This window comes from Protopterus annectens, chromosome 6.part0 (assembly GCF_019279795.1).
Source record: "Protopterus annectens isolate FY-2018-M chromosome 6.part0, PAN1.0, whole genome shotgun sequence".
Taxonomy (NCBI): domain Eukaryota; kingdom Metazoa; phylum Chordata; order Ceratodontiformes; family Protopteridae; genus Protopterus; species Protopterus annectens.
The window spans coordinates 313562519-313585448 of NC_056737.1; the positions used below are offsets into that span (position 1 = coordinate 313562519).

The 22930-nt window shown below is 40.4% G+C and overlaps 1 protein-coding gene across 2 annotated transcripts in view; it reads left to right on the top strand.

The window, feature by feature from the left end:
• The first annotated feature begins 8023 nt into the window (after positions 1 to 8023).
• Positions 8024 to 22930, top strand: part of LOC122804287 (retinol dehydrogenase 12-like) — a 747835-nt gene continuing 732928 nt past the window's right edge. Inside the window, exon 1 of one of the 2 annotated variants that reach the window (XM_044074067.1) lies at positions 8024 to 8241. In XM_044074067.1, coding sequence (XP_043930002.1) covers positions 8180 to 8241 — 62 coding nt within the window. In that variant the 5' untranslated portion in view covers positions 8024 to 8179. The remainder of the gene's footprint in view (positions 8242 to 22930) is intronic. The other variant, XM_044074066.1, reaches the window with a different exon arrangement.

Consider the following 22930-nt stretch of genomic DNA (forward strand, 5'->3'; position numbering starts at 1 on the left):
GCTCCACTGCTTCCTGTCAGCTGGGGCAGACAGCATATGATCTTCCTTCTTTGGAATGGACTCCACAACAGTGGGGTCCTTCCATGCCTGTTGAGTCAGGGTCTATATTACGACATCGAGTGATGAAAAGAGCAAACATTCTTTTATTGAACACTAAAAGTCAAAAGCACTGAATGCCGAACACACGAAACAGTGATTTTTTCCCAGGGGAAAAAAATGGCTGGGCCTTTTGCGGGATTTTGCCATTTTCTCCACTTTGGTGAGATCTCAGAGTTGGCATATTTAAGTATACTTTATTTTGTGTTTGGATTTTTTTTTTTTTTTGTGGGGCAGCGATTTTTTTCCCTGAGAAAATAATCACTGTCCTGTCTGTTCGACATTTACTGCTTTCAGTTTTTAGTGTTCAATAAAAAGAGCATTCACTCTTTTTATCATTTGATGTCGTGATATAGACCCCTTGAGCCATTAGGACTATATGGGGGTCGATGGGTGGTACCACCCAGAATGAAGTTGGTCCAGAATCAAAAACCTTCAAGAATACCAATTTATCCAGAGAAGGGTCTTAGGATTACCAACCCACTCTTTGTTTCATCAATTCTACAATGTCTCCAAAGGAGACATCTTCAGAGAGGGACTAAATGGAACTCTTTGCTTCCTCTAAGTATCTTCCTTGAAAGAATCAGGTGAAAAATGTAAATGTTTCCACTTACCTGTTTGTTTTCTGGGAACACCTTCTGGTGGTTCAGCAGAAGGGGAAATGACAAAGCAGACTTCCTCAGAAGCTCTTGGTACTGACTGTCCGTGTATGACTGAGTGTACAGGTGTAAAAAGCAGGTGAGGTTGGGTGGAAACAGAGTGGTAGTAGCTGCCTTATCTTTGTAAGATACCAAACATTTTCAAATGCTTCAAAAGCCTAGGCTGCTGTTGGCACTGATGAGTCCCTCCTGTCCAAGGAGGAAGAGGAAATCTCAGTGATGACTAGCCTGATCTACAAAGAAAGGCCCCAAGGTGAATAGACAGCTCATAGAACCTTGTAGTTGAATCACTCCCTTGAAGCTCAGCTGAGTCTCATCTTGATCTGACGGTATTGGCATCGAGAGAGTTTGGGATATAGTAGGTGGTGAACATGCCAGATGCTCTGGCACTGACAAAGAAGCTATGGTTCCTGTCGGTTCTGATGAACCCAAAGCCAAAGGTTGGATTGGTGCTGAATCCTGTATGGAGGGATTGAGATGGCCAACTCTTGATACCTTTCCAGGGATGGTGCCAGAATTACCCCAAGCTGTATCTGTGTCTTCAAAATTTTCCTCATCTTCCTGTCAACCTCCATCTCTATAAGACTTATAGATTACCAAGATGATGATGTTACCAAGGATGGTTGACAGTATCTCTTTTCTTGCAATACTGGAGGGTGGAGCCTAGACATCACTGGTTCTGGTGAAATAAATGAGTCCTTGGAGGAGCATGGGGCAGTGGGGTTGTTGGTTCCATCCTTCTTGATATTTTAGGGTTGAGACTGACAGATGTGCTCAGTTCTGGTGATCTCTTTATTGAGGTTTTGGTTGGAGATTTGATTCTTTCCTTTTCTTTGAGGATTTTGACTTAGCTTTTTTCTTTTCCCTTTGTTTGCTAGAACAGGTAGAAGGAAAAGATGAAGGGGTAGCTTCTGTCTGAGCTGGAAGGAGTCCCTTAAGAATTAAGTTTTATCGCTGTGTTTTCAGAGACCTGGCACCGAATGCCAGACAAGACTGGCAGTCCATGTCTAGATGAGCCACACCAAGATAATAGACACACTTTGTGTGTGGGTCCTAAGGAGGCAACTTATTCCTATACTCTGAACATTTTTTGAAGCATGAAGCTTCTGACATTTTGAGCTGAAAAATAAGACAGGTCAGCAGAAAAATACAGTACAGGTTACACGTGTAACAGTAATAGCAGTACAAAAGAATAGAAAGACTTTCTAAACAAGTAACATCTATATAGAAATAAGAATTATTTTTTTTAATACAAAAAGATATAACAGAAATCTAGTGAAAGTTAATAAACTCTCACATTAGAAGAGGTGTACTGTTGAAAATAACTTTTGTGAAGCAGTAGCGAGCTCCTTGTACAGCCAAATAATTTCAGTGGCAAAAGTGTAACTCAACCTAGGGTATTATGGGTAGGGGAGGTGTGAGAGTTCTGGAACCGATAAGCTTGAGTTGTCGTTGTATTCCCATGTTGCAGTATTCATAACATGAGGGATTCCCCACCTAGGCGACCTGAATGTTCAGCCAGTGTACCAAAGACTTTTACTACAGCAAGTACGTGCAACATTGCACATAAACAAACAGCTGATGTAGGCCACAAAAGTGGGGAATTTATTTGTATTTCTTGCTACTGCATGCTTTTCTGAGGTTAATGTCATCCAAGAAAGGCAAGTGCCATTGTGGAAGACAGATTCCACATAAATATAACCATGATCAGTGTCTTTTCTGTCTGGGGTCTGCTCACGACTATAAGGCTTGCACGATCTTTCAGGCATTGTCCCTAAGATGCTCCACAGTCGTTATTCTGCCCTTAACATCTACCTCAAATATCAGAGACTCAAGTATCTTGCGCTTGTAATGGAGGGTACGGCAGGTCTGTCCAGTGAGCCTACAAAGAAAAAGTTAAAAAAGATTAGGTCTGAATCTTTGGCTATGCCTCTGAATCCTGATGTCCCTCTTGAGGCCAGTGTAGGCCCAGAAGTCCAGTCGGTGCTTAGTTCTCTTCCTGCAGTGGGTACCAATTTGGAAACCGTTAAGGAGAGTTCCATTTGCATGTCTGCAATGGCCTTGGAAATGTCCATTCAGGATGGTAAGGGGAACTGCTGCCCACTACTTTGGATGTTCCTTATAGTACCTCTCTTGTCTTAGCTATTTAATACAGTCCAATGGCTGGGCAGGCACCCAGACCTACGTCAGTCCATCTAACCCAGCTTTATGATTGATCCTCCCTCTAAAAAGAAACAAAAAAACATGTTTCCTCTTCTCAGGATCCTTCTCCAGACTGACAAGCTGTTTCTCAAGGAATTCTTAATGGTTTCCTAGCACTAAGGCTTTCCTCTGTTCAAGCTCCTACTCCAGTTTCTCCTCCTCCCTCTTTACCTAGGAGTTCTGCTGTGGAACAGGAGGCCTCTGAGGAAAACGTAGTTTCATCCTTGTATGAGTCTTTAGCTTACTCAACACAAATTGACTCCCCTCTGGGCTATGCTTGCCCAGAAGTAGATTCCAATGGTGAGGACTCCCATGAAGAAGACATATCCTTTGGAGACACTACCTCAAGGATGAGAGACTTTTGTTTTAAGTGGGAAAGCTCACAGGTGTCTGAAGTGCAGCAGAGGTATTAAGACCTCTTACAGATGGACTCCCCTCCTCCTTCAGCCATTCATCCTGTGTTTCCTCCTTTCCAGGATGCTTTTCTTTCAGTGTCAAAAAATCCAGAGTCCCCATCACTGGACCCAAAAAGGCCAGACAGGTTCTATAAGGTCCCTGAGGACAGCAAATATCCTTTCAAGTGTCCCCCTGCAGATCTGGCTGTGATTTCAGTGTCTGCAGATAAATCTTCCAGACTAATGCCCTCCATGATCCTTCTCATCTCAAATAAAGACAGCAAAATAATGGAGAGGATATGTAAATATGTCTGCACATCTTCTACTTTAGCCTTCAAGGCATTAACTATCAGACTCATATGTCTAAGTATGTTTTGGTCATGTTGCCTCAAGCTTCACAGCTGTTGAAAAATCTCCCTGACTCTGCAGCCAAAGCACAACTTTCATCTCTCTTGACAGCCTCTTCCCAAGTAACTAGACCCTCCATTAAGTGTAGTTATGATGCAGCTGATGTATCTGCCAGAGCAGCTGCATCGGGATTTTTCCTTAGGAGATACTCCTGGCTAAGACTGCAGCCTTTGCTTTATGATATCAAGGCAAAACTTATGGATACATCTCTTGACAATATTTCCCCTTTTTGGTGTTAATGCTGCTGCTCTTTTCAAATCCTTACAAGAAAAAAGGGAAAGGGTTACAGGAACTGAAGCATATTTTTGTGTCCCCAGTCCCAACGTATCATAGGAATTGTCCTTCCAAACCTTATTTTGTGAGGAAGAAGGCACCCACTCCTCCCCTCCCTCACAAGAAAGGGACACAGAAGCAAAGCTCCTCCAGATCACAACCAGCTTCTGCTCAAAAGCCTTCCTTTTCTGACAAGCCAGGTAGTCTGTGACTACCTGGTCAATATTTCCACCATCCTTCTTTCCCAGTGCCTCTTTTATTTTCTCCCTTCCTGGACATGCATTACCACAGACAAATGGGTCCTTTCCATTGTTCCAAATGGCTATTACATGGTCTGGAAGTCCATTCCTCCTTTCATGGACATTCCTCAACCCCCTTGAGACCAGATTATTCTTTTTTCTCAGGTGTTAAGAGACTTGATCTCTCAAGGGGGCCATTCAAGACGTCCCCCCTCTTCAAAGAGGAAAAGGGTTCTATTTCAGGATATTCCTAGTCCCCAGGAAAGATGGTCCATGGAGACCAATCTTAGATCTGTTCCAACTCAATCTATTCCTTTAGGTGCTCACCTTCCGCATGTTCACTCTCCAGACTCTGTTCCCTCTTTTGCTTTTTCAGGCCTTTCTGGTTTCTCTAGACATCAAGGACACACATCTTTATATTCCCATTCATCCTCTGTTCAGGAAATACTTACATTTTTCCTGTTGCTTCCTCTCATTTTCAGTTTTGTACTTTGCCCTTTGGACTCTCCATGGCTCCAAGTGTCTTCCCAAAATGTTTGGCTCCTGTCATTGCCTTTTGCAGACTTCAAGGAATTCTGATTTACTCTTACCTGGATGACCTGCTAATTCAAGCAAATCATCCAGACATTCTGCAACAAAACCTCTAAACCACCATGTCACTGCTCAAATGCCTGGGGTTCACTATTAACTACAAGTATTCTCTCATAGCCCTTCTCAGGATCAAGTTTTCCTGGGAAGCAGAATAAGGATAGACCTTATGATGGCTTTCCTCCCTCCACAAAAAATGCAATTTCTTCTGTCCTACTTCCAACAATTGCTCCCTCAAATAGCAATGTCAGCCAGAGAGTTTCTCTGCATGCTAGGGTTCATGGTATCTGTAATTTCCATGTTACCCTTAACCAGACTTCACATGCGAAAATTCCAGTGGTATCTGAAAATACTCTGGTGTCAGCATGCTCATCCTCTTGAGTTTGTTCTCCCTCTTCTCTCTTGTTTGAAGAAAGAGATATACTGGTAGATTCTATAAATTTCTTTTAATCCATGTCTTCCTTTATAGGCCCTGCATCCTGGGCAGGAACTATTTACAGATGCTTCGGACATGGGGTATGGAGCAACATTGGGAAACTTAAAAGTCCAAGGCCTTAATTTCCCTCCATAAGGAAATAACATATCAACATCAAAGAGCTGAAGGATTTGATTCTAGCGCTCCAAGCTTTCCAATCTTCCCTCCAACCAGCCCCCTTAATACTGTTTATGGATAACACCAGAGTCCTTTGGTATGTGAACATGCAGGGGGACACAAAGTCTTACCTGTTCTGTAGGCTGGCCCTTCAGGCCTGGGAGATTGCTTCTCAAGCAAAGGTCACATTGCTGGCTGTTTACATTCCCCTCAGCAGGTCCATGACACAAGCCCATAAATGGATGCTTTACGGGGATGTGTTTTTGGACATTCTTCACCAGTGGGGTATTCCTCAAGTAGATCTCTTTGCCTCCACTTTGAACAGACAACTTTCAAAATGTTGTGCCAGAGCCCCAGATCCTCTGGTATGTAATGTGGATGCCCTATCATTCTCATGGAAGGGGAGGTTTCTTTATGCATTCCCCCCTTCCCACTCATTCAGAAAGTTCTGGTGAAAATACAGCAGGACAAACCAAAAATCTTGTACCTGATCCCCTTTTGGCCAATACAGCACTGGTTCCCTCTTCTTCTGCAATTAGCCAAGGGTAATCATCACAAGTTACCTCACAGGGTTGATCTTCTCACACAAGACAAGGGATCTCATATCCATCCACACTTACCATCTCTGAGCCTGACTCTGTGGGTGATAGGCTTCTGATCCCCATCCAACACCTTTTCTCTGAGGATGTGCTTTTAGTTCTGTTGGAGGCCAGGAAACCAAATACTAGGAGATCCTAACTGTCCAAATGGAAGAGGTTGTCCATCTATGAAGAAACGGCTAGATCCATTTTCAGTGGACATTCCCCTAGTTCTTTCTAATTTGTGTGAGCCACTTAAGGCTGGATTGGCTTACTCTTCTGTTAAAGCCTACCTGTCCGCCATTTCTGCATGTCTGCCTCTATCTCCTCCTTTAGTTTCTAGGCTAGGGGTTAAACTTTTTCTTAAAAGCATCCTTCACATCAGGCCTCCCAGGAAACCTGTTCCCCCCCCCGGATTTAAATTTTGTACTGGAAAAGCTTACTCGGGTCCCTTTTGAGCTTGCAGTCTCTGCTTCTTTGAAGTTTTGCACACAGAAGACTTTTTTGCTGGTAGCCATCATCTCTGCTAGAAGAGTTTCTGAACTCCAAGCCTTGATGGCTTGTCAGCCTTTTCTGATCTTCCACAAGGATAAGGTTTCTCTTCGTACTAACCCATCCTTCATGCCTAAAGTAGTTAATGACTTGTCCCTTAACCAATCTATTCATTATCTACTTTCTTTCCTACTCCTCAACATTCTAGTAAAGGATGCTTTATACCTTGGATGTGCATAGACAAGATGAAGCTCACTTGGAAATCTGAGCAACTGTTTGTTTCCTTTCATCTCAAGGCACTGGGAAAACATATTTCTAAACAAATTATTTCCACTTGGAAGCAGCTACATGGTCTTCTGTCCACACCTTCCCCAAACATTTCAAGTTGGATACTATCTCTAGATGCAGAGCAGGCTTTGTCAGGGTAATCCTGCATGGGTTTATGGAGACTTCCACTGCTCCACATCCCTTTCCCTTCCATGAGCTTTGCTATGTTCTCTCGTTATGAATACTGCAACATGGGAATAGAAGGACATAGAATAGTTGTGTTAAATCTTAGATGTCCTTCTCTTCCATGTTGCAGTATTCTGTCACACCCTCCTTCTCCCTTGGTTCATGCGTTTCTTAGGATGATAGCGTTTTTACCTCCTATCCTTGGACTGGTGGTCTGACTGGGGCATTCAGTTCTGAGGATGGTGCATGCAGATGTTACTTTTATGGCCTATGCCGGCTGTTTGTCTATGTGCAACTTCGCATGTACCTTGCAGTAGTAAAAGTCTTTTGTATACTATCTGGATGTCCAGGTCGCCTAGCCAGAGAATCCCTCATGTTATGAATATAATGCAACAAGAAGAGAAGGACATCTATGGTTATGTAAGATTTTATACAGCTATTCTAAGGGGCACATAGGTCCGATCTCATCAGATTCAACAACTCACATGTCTGAACAAGCAAAAATAGACAACATTGGATGAGATCTGAGGTATTAGGATGGAGTACTGGGAATTTTGGGGTAGGAGAGGCCTCAGAACTCTGGAAGCAAAAGAAGCTAAGCGTAGAAGTCAGATGACGATCCAACAAATCGTGTCGAATCTGACATAAACATAACATTGGATCAACATGTTTTGCATCAATGGGTACTTTCCTAAAAATATGAAGCATTAAAGGGTGGGAGGTTGCCATAATGATTTACATCGATCGCAATACGTGCCTGACGGTAGACAACGGTTTCCACTCCGTAAAATACACAGCCCGGTGTACTTAACAGTCGCCATTACTGAAAATGTTTAGTTCAAGTAACCCCGTCAACACTTTTTCAAACAGACAGGTCTGTTTACAACACTTGAGAAACGACCGCACTCTAAACGGCGCCATGAACTGCAAAAATTCGAGTAAGATCATTAGTTCACGGCAATCACAACTTTTATACCGCGCCTTTAAAATGCCAGATTCTCGTCACGTGTGGCATTCTAGTGGCTAATAGCGTCCTAAATATCTGGGCGTGTCTCAGATAATACTTGGAACATGACAGTGGCGGTCTGTCATTAACAGCACGTGCTCTTTGTTGATTTTATTGGGAGGGTATTATCCTAATCCGTTGAGTGCACGTACACGAGTAGTTGTGAATGGATCGTACTGTCCTTTCTATGTAGTGAAGATGTTTCTGTATCTTGCTGCAGGAGTTTGTGTGTTGCTGATTTTGTTAGTTCCTCGCATCAGGTCTGTATTTTTAATGTACTCTATATTGTGGGTATCAGGATGGAGAAGGGGGAACGGGGAACTCAGTAAACGTGAAATATGGTAAGCGTGGTACCGCTGTTAAACGTAAGCATTTGGACTCAATTTCAATGTCACGCTTTTTCTCACTGGCTTACGGTTTGACAGGTTATCCACGGTACGACACTACGCACGGACAGACAGGCTCATGCATCTGTGCGTAAGACTCGGGAATTCCAGACAAGTCCACTAATAATGGGGAAAGTCACACAGTCAGGGACAGAACTAAAATTTGAGTCAAAATCAGAATGTTTAAAAAAATTGTCGTTGATTTTGCAGACTGTCCCCGACTTTGCAGCCTAACATTTTTGGTTTTCTGGAAGTGCTGGAGATTGCAGCCACTAAATGGTCGTACGGGATTGGAATGGCAGTGAATGAAAGGAATATACTCTTTTGTTTTATTGTTTTACAGCGCTGTTGATTGGAACATTCACTTTGCTCACTTTAACGTTAACAGCAATACTTGCTGTTTACTGTTTGACTGTAAAAAAAAGAAAGCTAAAATTGAACCAGTTTTTGATTATGCAGTGTGTCCTAGCCTTTGCCTTTTATTTTGTTTTGTTTCTTGGGAAATTGTTTGACTGCAGTTACTTAGTGTGGGTGGAGGGTATGGGCTTGCTGCGGATGACAGCAACTTACCCTGTTATTGTTTGATAATTTTTAATGTGTAGATAGTAAAAAGTTGTTTGCTGGGTTTAAAGTATGACTGCATTACTTTCTGGGATGGTTACAGTAAGTTTAGGGCTCACCATCTCCATGTTACACAGATGTGAGCAGGACTCGGTTACAAACATTTTGTTTAACAGCAACAGCTGTCATTTAGTTAACACCTTGCTTGCCTCGACTAACTAGAGCAACTTTGCATCATAATGGTTAGCTACTGCAATACTTAATCCCTTTGTTTTGCTCAGTAAATAGAGACCAGTTATTGCAGAACCCTAAGCTACATGAATTCATACTAGCTAGACTGTATCAGTGAAATCTGACAAAAATCGGTTAGCTTCTTAGGAGCTGGATTAACTAGATGGGAGAGGGTGAGAAGGAACAGCTTTTGTTGTCTTGCCCACTCAAGAGGAAGGGTGAGATTTCTGCCTGCAGTCTGAAACACCTGTGGTGATGTGGGTGGTGGATTGACATTAAAGCTTTGGCATAGAAGGGATGCTGGTCTTAACTGATGCTGCCTGTGGGGATATGTGTGATGTCATTAGCTCTGTCCATTTAAGGAATACAAAAAAAATCCCTGACATGCAGGACAGTGTATGTGATGCTGCTGACTGATCCACTTCTCCTTCTCAGTCCACCAGTGGAACAGTCCCAGTCCTGGGGTGGGTAGATTCAGGAGCACTAAAGGTAAAAGGAAGCATTGGGAACAGATCTAGAGTAGCTAATGATTGTGTGCTCGAGGGAATGAAAGGAGGGGAGAAAAAAATCTAACAGTGTGTGTGGACTGGGTGACTAAAACAGTAAGCTGGGTTGGGGCATATGTAGGAGTTAATGAACTGATTGAGCACAGTGCCTCACAAAAATTAATATTAAAATTCTGTAGTCTTCAAGGGTGTGAGGAAGAGTGGCTGCAATGAAGTAAAATGTATTAGTAGTTAACAGAAAGTGCTTTTCAGCTGTATTTGCTGTGATTAGAGGGAAGCTTAGAATTGGATTTTGTAAGGATTTTTACCAAGTGTAATTCTTTTCAGTGCCATTGTAAATAGCGTACTAGATTAACTGAAGGAGAAAGCATAATTCTGTAGATGCTGCTGAACATGCCTAGGTTGAAAAAGGACTTGACAATGTTCAAGTAATGGATCATTGCCTGGCGACTTTCACTTAATTTAAAGAAACATAGAACGATCTATCTTGAAAATAAAAATCCATGCAAAGACTACACACCATTGTTGAAGTAATGAAGTGAAACAGAAGTATTAGAGTATTTATTTCAGACGACCTATATGTAGAGTGAGGAAAGTGTTAAGAAGAGCTTGGGGATCTTGAGTTACATAACTAAGAACAAGGTTATTTTGAATCTCTTTTTATGTCTGCACTGAGAAGGTATTAAGTGGAGCTTTTAACATGTCTAGCTTTGAGAAAAGGCAGGGTATTTGAATCTCTTTTTATGTCTGCACTGAGAAGATATTAAGTGGAGCTTTTAACATGTCTAGCTTTGAGAAAAGGCAGGGTGTTTGGGGCTTTGATAGCCATTCAGAAAAGGAAATGCTTACAAAGGCTACAGCTTGAAAAAAACGATAAAGGATGATTTTGGTGGGTATTGGAAAGTGGAAATATGTAGTAGCATTTTTTTCACGGAGGGAGTAGTAGGTGCATGAAAAAAATATCAAAGTTTGGTAGGTATACTGCAGCACTGGTATAATTCATGAAGGAAAAGAACAGATAAAATACAGTAGCCATGGTCTGTGGTGCTAATGAAGGGCAGGTTAGGTAACCCCTAGTTGGTCTTTATCTGCTTTTATTGTGTGTTTTATTTCTGTTACTATATGTGCATTCGCCCGCTAAGCATAAAAACAGATTGTGAGGGAAGTGGAGGCTGTATTGGAAGAGTAAAGAAGTTGTAACAAGGGAGCCTGGGAAGGTGGACTTAAGTACGAAGAAAGAACACCACAAAATGTTCTTTAACCAGTAGTGTTATAAGTCTGATGTATGGATATTCATTGTTAGCTTTGCTTGTTAGCTTTCTGTATTCTTCATCTTTATCTTCTACTATATAAGCATTTATTTGCCTTAATTAAAAAATATTTATTTCACATTTTATTATATGCATTTTACTAAGAACTTTCTTGGTTCTTTCCCACACCAATGACAAAGTGAGAATTAAGCTTTAGTATCTTCCCAGTATTTTAACACAGTTAACAAACTTCCACACTGTTTGTCACTTATTGCAGAAACCTCTTTCATCATGTCCATACTGCATGTTATGAAAATGACACTTGACAATTATTCCATTTGTTTCCTACTTCCACATTATTGCCGATCTTCTTCCTCCTCATCTTGACCACCCAACACCAATCTCTTGTTAAAATCCAAGGTACTCATGATTTGTGTAGTTAGCTCTTTTTTTCTATTGCTCAATCTTTTTCCTTTGGAACAATGGAAAATATTTAATTGGCAAGTTCTCTGTATGGGCTTTGCTGCTGTTAGAGAAATGAGAAGCAGAGTTCCCATTTAGCTTGTTGGTTCACTCTTTGCTAGGTGAAGTTTTTCCTTCTTAGCTGTCTTTTATCCTAAAGGAAAACAAAATATTCTAAAAACAGTTGGATATAGCCACTTGAATCACACCTGCCACTCAACATTGTTAGATAAACGCCCTTCTTTTTTGCTTGGTGTATAGTGGAAAATCATTTTCCTCAAATTCTCTGGTGTCCCAAATGTTAATACTTTTCCCTTCTGCCACAGTTATTTGTCAGGATCAGTTGTTTTGGCTGGTATGACTGCGGGCTAAATTTATAAAGGTGCTGCTCGTTCATCCATCATGAAGATGTGCAATACCACAAAGGGCTGGCCCCACGACCATGCTGAATTATAATGAGTCATTCCAGGGGAAGAGGCATACTACCTAACCACAAACTCCAGAATAACCACAGCCAGAACTCCTCTTCTGTCAACTTTACTATACGCCTCACCCATTCTTACCAACCTCTCCAAATTAGACCTAAGCAAGCAAGATGCCTGCTATAATAAGACAACTATCTTGGTTAGAACTACCCCACCAACTCATTCTCACACAACTCTCTACAGCCCACTAAATTTACTATAAACCCGATAAAACACCAGCTCTAAAAAGCTGAAAAATACATAATAAAATGTTGTTGTGTCTTTCGGCTTATCCCAGTTAGGGTCGCCACAGCGGAACTCCGGTCCGCTAATGTTTGGTAGTGGATTTTTACGTGCCGAGTTACCAGCCCTGACGCACAACCTTCAACGAAGGCACGCCCATTCACGCATGCCTCCACACAGAAGATGCTCTAGCTGAGAATCAAATGCGACAACGTCTTGCTGTGAGGTGACAACGCTACCGCCGCACCACTACCGCAGGTAAAAATACATAATAGAATATAATAGAAAAATAAATAGAAGAAAAATACATATAAAAACTTGTTATGTATGTGCAACACATAAAATTTATATGGAATGAATTAAATATAATATAAAATATTATTTACACATTACACATACATAACGTTTTTATATGTATTTTTCATTAAGGGGGAGTGTCAGCTTAAACATTGTATTGATTGTGACGTTTTTAATTAATTTGTGCTATCAAAATGCATTGTGAGGTTGAATTTATTATCTGATGAAGTTCTGAAGTGGTCAGGACGAAAGCACTTATCAATTGTTTTTAATATTTATTCAGTAAACTCCAGTATTGGTTTTATTGAATTTGGCTCAGAGTGGTGCATTATTTAACTGTGGAATGGTTCATTAAAACATCAGCTCTACAAGGCCTCCTCAATCCCCATATAAGTACCCGTCCACTAAGATCCATTAATAAAGTTGTAATTGAAGTAACCAGGAGTAAAAATAGCTCAGGTGACTCTCTATACTCCTACTACATAGCTAAACTGTGGACTGCCTTACCGCTTGAAATTAGAACTATAAATAGCTTAAAAAACTTCAAGCATCACATTAAAGCCCACCTCACCATTTCCTGGCCTTATACATGTACTGGGTATGGGTAGCCCAAACCATGGAACTAGCTGATTTTAAAATTTTAATTGCATATATAATGAGCATTGATTTTAAGCCATATGACTACCTTATGTTGTTTATTTTCTTTCTCACTGTTAATATCTGCCAGATTTTAAGTCTTCAGTTTGCTATGCTACCTGTATATAAGACTAAGTATCGTAATTGCACTCTTATTGTATAACAATGTCACTACATGCTACTACTGTAACTGCTGTCTTCTAGAAGCATTGTTATACAAGGTAATTGGTCTTGTCTCCCATTTGACCAATTTATTAAGTTCTAGTCTTTTTACCATTATGAATATCTGTTACTATTTTTTTCTTTATTGTATTATACAATTTTCTTTCCACTAAAATAGTTTTACTAACAATGGAGTTTTTCTCCCCGGGCCTCCGCTGAAAAAGGGTTTTATGGCCAGTTGGACTCTCTCTGTAAATAAATGTAAAATATTGTAAATAGCCATGTCCTCTCCCCAGAACTGCCCTTGGGAAGGCATTTACTTGGCTGAGTGATTCAAGAAAGCATTCGAAGGCTATGTAGATCAGCACAGATATCATCACCATGTTACTGTTGCAAACACTGCTGAAAGGCTGTGTTCAACAGCTGAACATAAATGTGGTTGGGGAAATCTGCTAGACAACAAAGCCTTAATTTAAAAGGTCCAAGGTCCATGGCTCCAACATCAAAACAGGGATCAGGTGTGGGATGGTGGAGCCACCAGACATCAGAGATGATGTTCAAAGTGCCATACCGACACCAAGGTTACTGTGGAGACTGGGGCTAGGAGGCTACAGTAGACCACCATCAGCAAAGTGCAGTACTGGCACCAGTATTACTATGGAGACCGGGGGGGGTGGTGTGATACATCATAAAGTGCTGTACTAGCACCAATGTTACTTTGGGGAACGGGGGTTGGGGGATACATGAGACACCAGGGAATACTCCATAAAGTGTCCAAAGGCACAGAACAGCATAACAGGGATGGGGGAGGGATCACCAGACACACAAAAGTGCTGTAATGACAACAGCAGTAGTATGGGGATCAAGGGTAAAGGGAAACCACTGGGTACCAAGGATAAAGTGAAGTGCTGTAATGGCATATAACTCATAAAGTGATGGAAGGTAGGTGAAAACACCAGACCACCAGGAATGAATCTTTAAACTGCCATAATGGCAAAGACATTGTAATGGTGTTCGGGGTGGGTGGATACACTAGACCACCAGGGCCTAATACACATGTGCCATATTGGCAATAAAGAAATACAGGGTAGGGGGAAATGCAAGAGGGTTTGGACAGGTACAGGGACTGTAGTATATTTGTGTGTTCATGCTAGTGTATTTGTGTATATGAGAGAGTTTGACTGGAGGGAGGATTGCATCGCCTACATGTGCAGCAGGTTACTACCGTGATATGCAGATCAGCCATAATTGTGGTAAAAACTGCAATTCAGGAAACATGCAGATTAACTGATAACGGGGTTTTACTTCTTCTCAGTTTGCATGTTTCTGTATTGCAACTGGGCACGTAGTGCTGGAAGGGCTTTTTTAGCACAAATTCCCAGGTGCATCTTTTCTTATTTTCTTATGACCGAATTTGGAGTATACATACAGTGTGTCCTTTCAGTTAACAACACCTGCTGCGGAATACAAGTCCAAATACTTAATTCCATACAGTTGTTAAAAAAAGTTACAAATATTGTTTAACACATAAACAAAGAAACATATGTATAAAATAAAACAAACCATGTTAACATATTCCCAGTTGCAAATATTATATATCACATATATTTTTGCATATTTATCATTAATTCAGCATTACATTGCTTGATCATTGCCTGCCTTCCCTTAAACCTCACTCTTCTTCCGAAAACATTTTGCATGTATCGTTACTACATTTTCCATTTTTTGTATGTGATCTGCTTGTGACATTTTTTTAAAGATCTCACTTGCAGTTCTCTTATTTCTTTTGCAATATCTAATACTTCAGATACAGTTGGTTTAGACTTTGCTTTCATTTTGTAGAATTTTTTTTATTTTTTTTTTGGCAGTCATCAGACTTAAACTTAACAAGACCTTAATATATCTAGGCAATTTGGGTCCTGTATCCCAGCTCAAAAAAATAATTTCCTTGGTTGTACCCATTTGCACACCCAATATTTCTGACAGGGTACTCTGTAGGGAATTTTAAAGTCTGCCAACTCATGACACTCCCATAACATATATGTTTCCATTTAGCTTTTTCTTCCCCATCATACCTCCAACATTTGCCATCTACTTGAGGAAAAAGTCTTGGGGATCTGCTTGGGGTATAAAAATGTTTATGTAAACGCTTCCAAGCAAAAACCCTAAATCTTCTAGACTTTGTTGCATATTTGAGAGCCATACATATGTCTTCCCATTCTTTCCTTGTGAATTGCTCATCCAGTCTCTCTCTTCCCAATCTTTTTTTGGGAGCACATCAGTCTATTGAAGGCGATTTCAGCAAATGCAAGGAAGCCAAAGACAGTTCACTGAAACTGTCTTTGACAAAAGTGGAGATTTGCCTTTTTCTGCACTGTTGTGTGACCTCAAAGTTTGGTATATATAATTCCAGGGAGGTGTATAGGTTGTCCCCCCACATGGGGGTGCAGGGGTCTTTCCCTCAGCAAAAAAAATGTGTTTCATTGTTCACTGAAGGCAGTTTTGGCAAACTAATTTTGGTTTATATGAGCTCATAAAAACTGCCTTTGATGGGTAAACGTGAATCCTCTTTTCTAACCTCCTCTGATCAGTTCCTATAGTTGTGCAGTATTTTATATGCCCCGCATATTATCCCCTTTTTAACAGCAGCTTCTGTTCTACATTCAGTTAAAAACTCTACCAGAGCAGGTCTGTCACTTAGGATTCCCCTGTTCCTTTCTCACTGCCTACACTCTCAGTCTCTGATAGGGAAGGCAGTATCTAGCCTGCAGTCCGTATGTCTTCTTGGCTTCTTGCCATTCTGTTACCTTTCCCTCTCTAAGTATTTGCTCCAAATACCTTAGTTCCTTTGCCAGGTTTCTCCAATAAATTCCAACCCCCGCTTGTCTATTCTCTGTACTCCTAATTTTAGACATCCCTATAGGCAAAATCTCATTCCTCCATTCTCTTGTTGGCTTAGTTCTTGGAATACTTTCTACTTTATGAATATAATATTCTGTGTGTCTATTATTCTCGAAGGATTTGTATCTAAAATCAAATTATGTCCTTATTTCTTGAAATCCACCCTTCTTCATCATTATCCCTTTCCATTCTGAATTATGGTTTGATGCTTGTGTTATGTATACGCACCTTAATTGTGTAGCTCTAAAATATCTCTTCAGATCAGGTAATCCTAATCCACCTTGCTCTATTAGAAATATCTACTTACCCATACTTGACCCTTGCCTTTTTTCCCTCCCAGATAAAATCCCCTTTAACTCTTTTTTTTTTTTTATTAATTACTGTCCACAACATCTCGTCTGGTTGATAAAAGTATGCCTGACCTGCATATAAAACTAAAGGGACTGAAAATATTTTCATTGCTTGTATTTTGCTGCCCATGTCCATAAACAAGAGCTTCCAGTTTTTCAGTTTTTGTATCATCTTCCCACATATCCTTAGCTGCTATAACAGAATCTTTTTAATCCATACTCCTATGTACTGCATTTTACTGAGTCCCCATAAATATAGGCATTGCTGGACCAATTCATGTGTGGGTAAGTAGTTTACAGCCATCACCTTTGTTTTATCTTTATTAATTTCATATCCCAAAGATACTTGAAACTGTCTGAAGATGTTCCGTAACACTGATATGACCTTTTCTGGTGTTATCAGAGATAAAATATCATCTACAAATAAATCCAACTTTTCTTGAGTACCATACCAATTATATCCTTGAATTTCTATGTCTTTTATTGTCACTGGTTCTAAATATAAAGCAAATAAAGGGGAATGAGGACACCCCTGCCTGGTTCCTCTTTTCAGACACGACTTGTCAGAAAGGAGCCCTGCCGCTTTATCTTTTGCCTCCGATCCTTTATATATCTTCCCAGTTAACCTTATTGTTTCAGGAATGCAATACTTCCATTGCTCAATTCATAAAATCTCAGTTTACTGTTTCAGATGCTTTATCTGCATCAAAACCCACCAAGAACAACTGTATTTTCTTATACTCTGCTTCTCTCTGGATCATCATTGTTCTACTAATGATGTCAAATTTTTGCCTGCCCTCCACAAAACCAAACCACACTGTCCCATATCTATCAATTTTGGCAACATCTTTGCCATTCTTTTGGCTATTATAGACATAAATACTGTATAATTATGGTTTAAAATTAAAATGGGCCTGTATAAAGTTGGGTCTGATGAGTCTTTACCGTCTTTAAGTATTACAGCCACCACAGCTTTCTTACAGGATGCTAGTGATTCCCCTTAATTTAAAATACTGTTAACATCACTTTCTAGCTCATCACTTTCATCCCTCGTAGCTTACAGACTTGCACAGGAATCCCATCTAGAAACTCGCATAAAATTAACAAAATATCTCTAATACCATTACAGAATCTCTGGTAATTTTTCTTGCCATAGGGTACACAAGTTTGGCAACAACCCTTTTCACTTTCTGTTGTCTCAGTTGTTGTGTTAATAGTTTTTGTTCTCTGGAGTTATCAAAAAAAAAAAGAAAACAGTTGCCCAACAACAATCTTTTTAAACTCGTGTATTATTCAGATACTCCCCAACCTTCTTTCCAGCACCCTGCAATTGCGCCCCCTTCTGTTCTGCAAGATTCCTCTATTCTGTGATACTTTTAACTTCTCAAGTCATTTCTATATACCCTAACAGCCCTTGAATAACATCCACTACCCATTCCTTAAACTCCTCTCCCTTTAACAGGCAGGTGTGGAAGCGTCGGTTTCTCATCTTTACCTCACAACCTTGCATCTTAGGTGTTATTGGCACATGAGCCGAAATAGCCACTAGACGTATGTTGAAGCTTTCAGTTAAATATACATTTCCAGTGAAATATAATGTCTTAGCCTAGTCATTGTACCCTGAGGAATGCTACTCTCTCCGGGTTTCTACTACTAAAGTCATGCCCTCGGTACCAAACACCCTCATAAATTTCTTAAGAAATCTACCCTCTTTAGATTTCCAAGATGGCCGCATACTGAGTAACAGGTTGTTTCTAGCTCTCCCAGTGTGAAAATAGAAACTCAGCAGAGAAGGCCAGTAGACTTGTGTTTATGGGTAAATTTCAGTAACTGGCGCACTGCCTAGATGTCGGGAATAAAGAAGTTCAGAAGACCTGGAAACATCAGCTACAAAAAGTGAAGAAGAAACACTGATTGGGGAAAGTTCTGCAGCTGTTCAGCAAAAAGCAGTGCAACCTTTAGATGTGACTTCCAATAACCTACAGGAAGATATAAGGCAACTGCTATAGACCTGGTTTAAAATAAACAAAACATTGATTGAGTATATCAACACAAACAACAAAAGGCTGGAAAAAATGGAAGAAGTTTTAAACGGATATTAAAATGAGTAAATCAAAATAACTACCAAGTTAGCTGAAAGTTCACCAAGAATTCCAAATCCAGCCCCACAAAAAGGTGAAGCAATAAAGCTCTGAGAGGACAAACTTGGATCAAAAGTTTAATACATAGACACCATTAACACTCACAAAAATACATTTTCGTTTGACATGCACTTCATCAGATGCAGGCTTGAATTAAACTCCTTCTATATATACTATTTCTCTTACATATCAACCAATGAAAAGAGAAGCAATTAATGAATTAATTGTTACAACCTAAGCTGAAAACCATGTGTATACCTGGCATTTAAGAAGCAAAACTGGTTATAAATTATTCATTTTACTGAATAAAAACATAAAACATCCAACAAATAACACATTGATTTAAAAGCTATTTAAAATCTATTTTTCACTATATGTGAAGGGAAAAAATGTTAAATTAGATCAGACCATAAACTAATCACTCTGGATGTCCACACCCTACCACCACCCCCAACTAAGGAAACCACAGTAAAAAACTTTTCTAAAGCAATCTTCACCTTACTTAAGACAGAGATGGTAAGTTTCACAGCCCCCACGCTAAAGGGTAACGCTGCCCAAGATGCAGAAACCTTTACAAATGCACTCTATGAGCACCTACAAGGATGCATGGCTCGTGCCATCCCTAGCAAAACCAAGACTCACTCCTCCTAAGAGAAGGAAACCAGTTTGGTGGACCCCTGTAATAAACAGGCTATACAATAGAAGGGGGAAACTAGTACAGAAAAAAAGCAAATCCCAAGAAGGAAAGACATCCCTGATCAGTATCCATAAGAAACAGGTTCCTCATGAAATCGTCCGAGGTTAACTTTGAAAGAAAAATAGCCAAGGATTCAAAAGATAACCACAAAGCCTTCTTTAGCTATGTTAAGAATCTAAGTGGCAATTCACAGATATGCACTGAACTAGTGCAAAATGGCACAAAATATACTGAACCTACTGATATTGCGAACATCCTGGAGAAAATGTTCAGTACAAACTTCACCCCCCTCTCACCTCCAAAAGGGCCCACAACAATACCGGAAAAGTGTAGTGTCCCAAAAATCACAGGCGCACAGGTGAAAACTGCCCTTTCAAAAGCCAAAAACACAGCATCAATGGGACCAGATGGTGGCCCAGGCTGTGTCTTGCACGAACTACAGAACGAACTAACCTCCCACCTAAACACGCCGTTCAGCCTCAGCATCTCCACAGGCTACGTGCCCATAGAATGGGGCACAGGAACGGTTATTCCTCTCCACAAAGGAGGGGCCACAACTGACCCTGGTAACTATTGCCCCATAAGCCTGGTCTGCAAGGCTATGGAGCGCATCATCATGGAACTCATTAACAAAGACCTTGGGAACCTCTACACACTTGACCCGACCCAGTTCAACTTTAAGGGCAGATCATGCCTACTAAACCTGGTTGACTTCTTTGAGACAGTCACCAAGGCCATAGATGAGGGAAAGGTGGTTCACACAGCCTACCTTGACTTCACCAAGGCTTTCGACACAATTCCCCACTCGAGTATTACAGAAAAACTCACAAGCCTGAACATAAACCCCTACGTCACGAGATGGGTTGCCAACTGGCTTACAGACAGAACTTACACGGTAAGAATAGCGGGCTCCAGGTCCAACTCTAAACCAGTCACAAGTGGTGTTCTGCAAGGCTCGGTCTTGGGACCCCTACTGTTCGGCATATACTTCTCAGAAGTACAGGCAAACACAGGAGGACTATGGCTAACCAAGTTCGCCGATGACTGCAAACTGGGAGCCATAATTGACTCTCCGGCTGACACAGACATCATCCAAAAGGGCCTTACTGAGACGGACACCTGGTGTCAAAGTCATGGCCTCAAGCTAAATGCCAAAAAATACATAGTCATCCCGTTTGGGAAAAACAAAACACCCACGAATTACCACATAGGTGGCAGCCCCCTTAATACAGAAGAGGTAATGAGAGATCTGGGGACCCAGGTAGATAGTAATCTCTCCTTTGACAATCATATTGCCAAAGTAGTTAGGAAATCCTTCTATGTGGCCCATCTAATTACTAAAGGGTTCACATCTAGAAATAAAGAGGTTATAGTGCCCCTCTACTCGTCACTCATTAGACCCATCATAGAGTACGATGCCCCATTTGGGATGTACCTCACAAGACACTTCCAACAGCTGGAAGTACCTCACAAGAGGATTACTGGTCTCAAACATATGTCCTATGCAGCCCAACTGAAAAAACTCCGGCTGTACTCAGTGGCATATCGCTTACTCAGAGATGATCTCTGCCTGACTTACAAAGCCATGTCCAACTCGGAATTGCTGGACATGCTCCACCTAAAAAAATCTAACTCACTGTGAGCCACGCGCTCTAGTGAGCTAAACCTCGCCACAACAATAAATAGAACATGCTTGAGGGATAGATTCCTGTCACAGAGACTCCCCATGCTTTGGAACAAAATTCCAAATTACATCGGGCAGAGCCCCTCACTAACACTCTTCAAGAGAAACCTTGGCGAGTGGATGGGTAGCAGAAAATACACCCCGGGGATCATTTCATTGGCTCTGCTTGACAGAGGATCAGTTAATTAATCAATGGGGCGGCGAAAGCCGACACACTCTGGCTAGGCTTGTAAATGCCCTCAGGCAGATAGCCTAGTACCTACGTATGAACCTAAAATGCATTTAAATATTTATCTGGGGAAATGGCACCATCTTGTGAATTGTTTAAAAATTGCAACCCACTTGAATATACATAAAAAATACCAAAATGTTTGAATGTGAACGCAATCTCAAAGTGAAAAAAAAATGCTTTAAAACCATTTTTTAAAAAAGATTTAAATAGCATATAACTAATAAATTACATCAAAGACCAACATGTATATTGTCTCAGTTGTACTACAATCAAATCTACTTATAATTTGGCTGCTCTAAGTTTCAAGAAAGAGTTGGTGATTTAGTGTCAGAATTGGGTGACATCTATGAGTATCCCCTACTACATAGATCAGAGAGGATCAGAAATAGGAATGAATACCAGCAACAACAGTTTTCGAATTTTTGTGGGGGAGCCAGAAGGGGGAGGTATTAAATAATATCGCCCACCCTGACTTAGAAGAGAAAGAGATCAATCAGGACATGGATAATTCTTTTAGATACACATATGGTGATTTTAGTATTTATAATTTTTGCTCTGTAATCTTGAATAAGGACCATTTTAGACTTTTATCTAAGGGGATTAAGTTTATACCTTTAAGACAAGGCGACTTGGCCAAAACACTTATGGATATTAAGGTTTTTACAAGAAAAATTAATTTCCAAATATTGTTTGAGCAGGACTCCAAGGTAAAACGTGAAGGACTGGTAAGAAAACGTACTTGTAACCCACCATTACACCCACAAATTTAAACATTTTGAAGGTATTGTGGAAAAAGAAATCAGAACAAAATATGACAAAAGTGAGATATAGAAGCAACTTGGACTCGGATGAAATAAAAGTTTTATATGAACTAAGAAATGATAAAATCTTTGAAACCACCCAATGGTGGATGGATGGTCCTTATGGATGATTTTATATATGAAGGAAAAATGAATGACATTCTAAGGGACCCCAATAAATATGTAACTGTATCCAGAAATGGGATAAACATTGTGTACCATAGAATAGATATGATTTTGGAGGACCTATAAGTGGAAGGCACTATTGACCAAAGAACGTACCATTACTTTAAGGTAGAAAAGCCTAGAATAGCCACTATTTTTGGGATTCCCAAGACACAGAAAAATGGGAAGGGCCCCCCACTGAGGCCCATTGTCTCTGTTAATGGATCCAAGACATTGCCTCTAGCCAGGTATGTGGATAGTAAGTTAAAGGGCTTATGGTTAGAAAAAAGAGCATTCTAAAGGACTCCTGTGACTTTTTAAGGTGTTTTGAGTCAGGAGAAATATAAAGAAGGCTTAACGTTTCTTACCATTGACATAGTGGATTTGCTTTCCTCGATATCTCATAGGGAAGGTTTGAATGTACTAGAAGAAATTATTTATGAAGAAAATTACTTGTCCGTGGATGAAAAAGTGGTTGTATGCAGCTTTTGAACCTGGTCCTGAGATACAATTTTGTGTGTTTTTAAAGGTGAATTTTTTCACCAGATACAGGGTGTAGCAATGGGTGCAGCTTGTACCCCCACTTATGCAAATCTAGTTTTGGCCAGGTAGGAGGAGAAGTATGTAGTGGATTCCATCTACAAGGAGAATTGGATTCTCTACAAGAGATTTCTGGATGATATAGTGATTTTGTGGGTGGCCCCAGAAAGTGGCTTACTTTATAGAATACCTTAACAATAGTACTATTTTCTTAGAATTCACCTACAAAACCAGTAAGGAC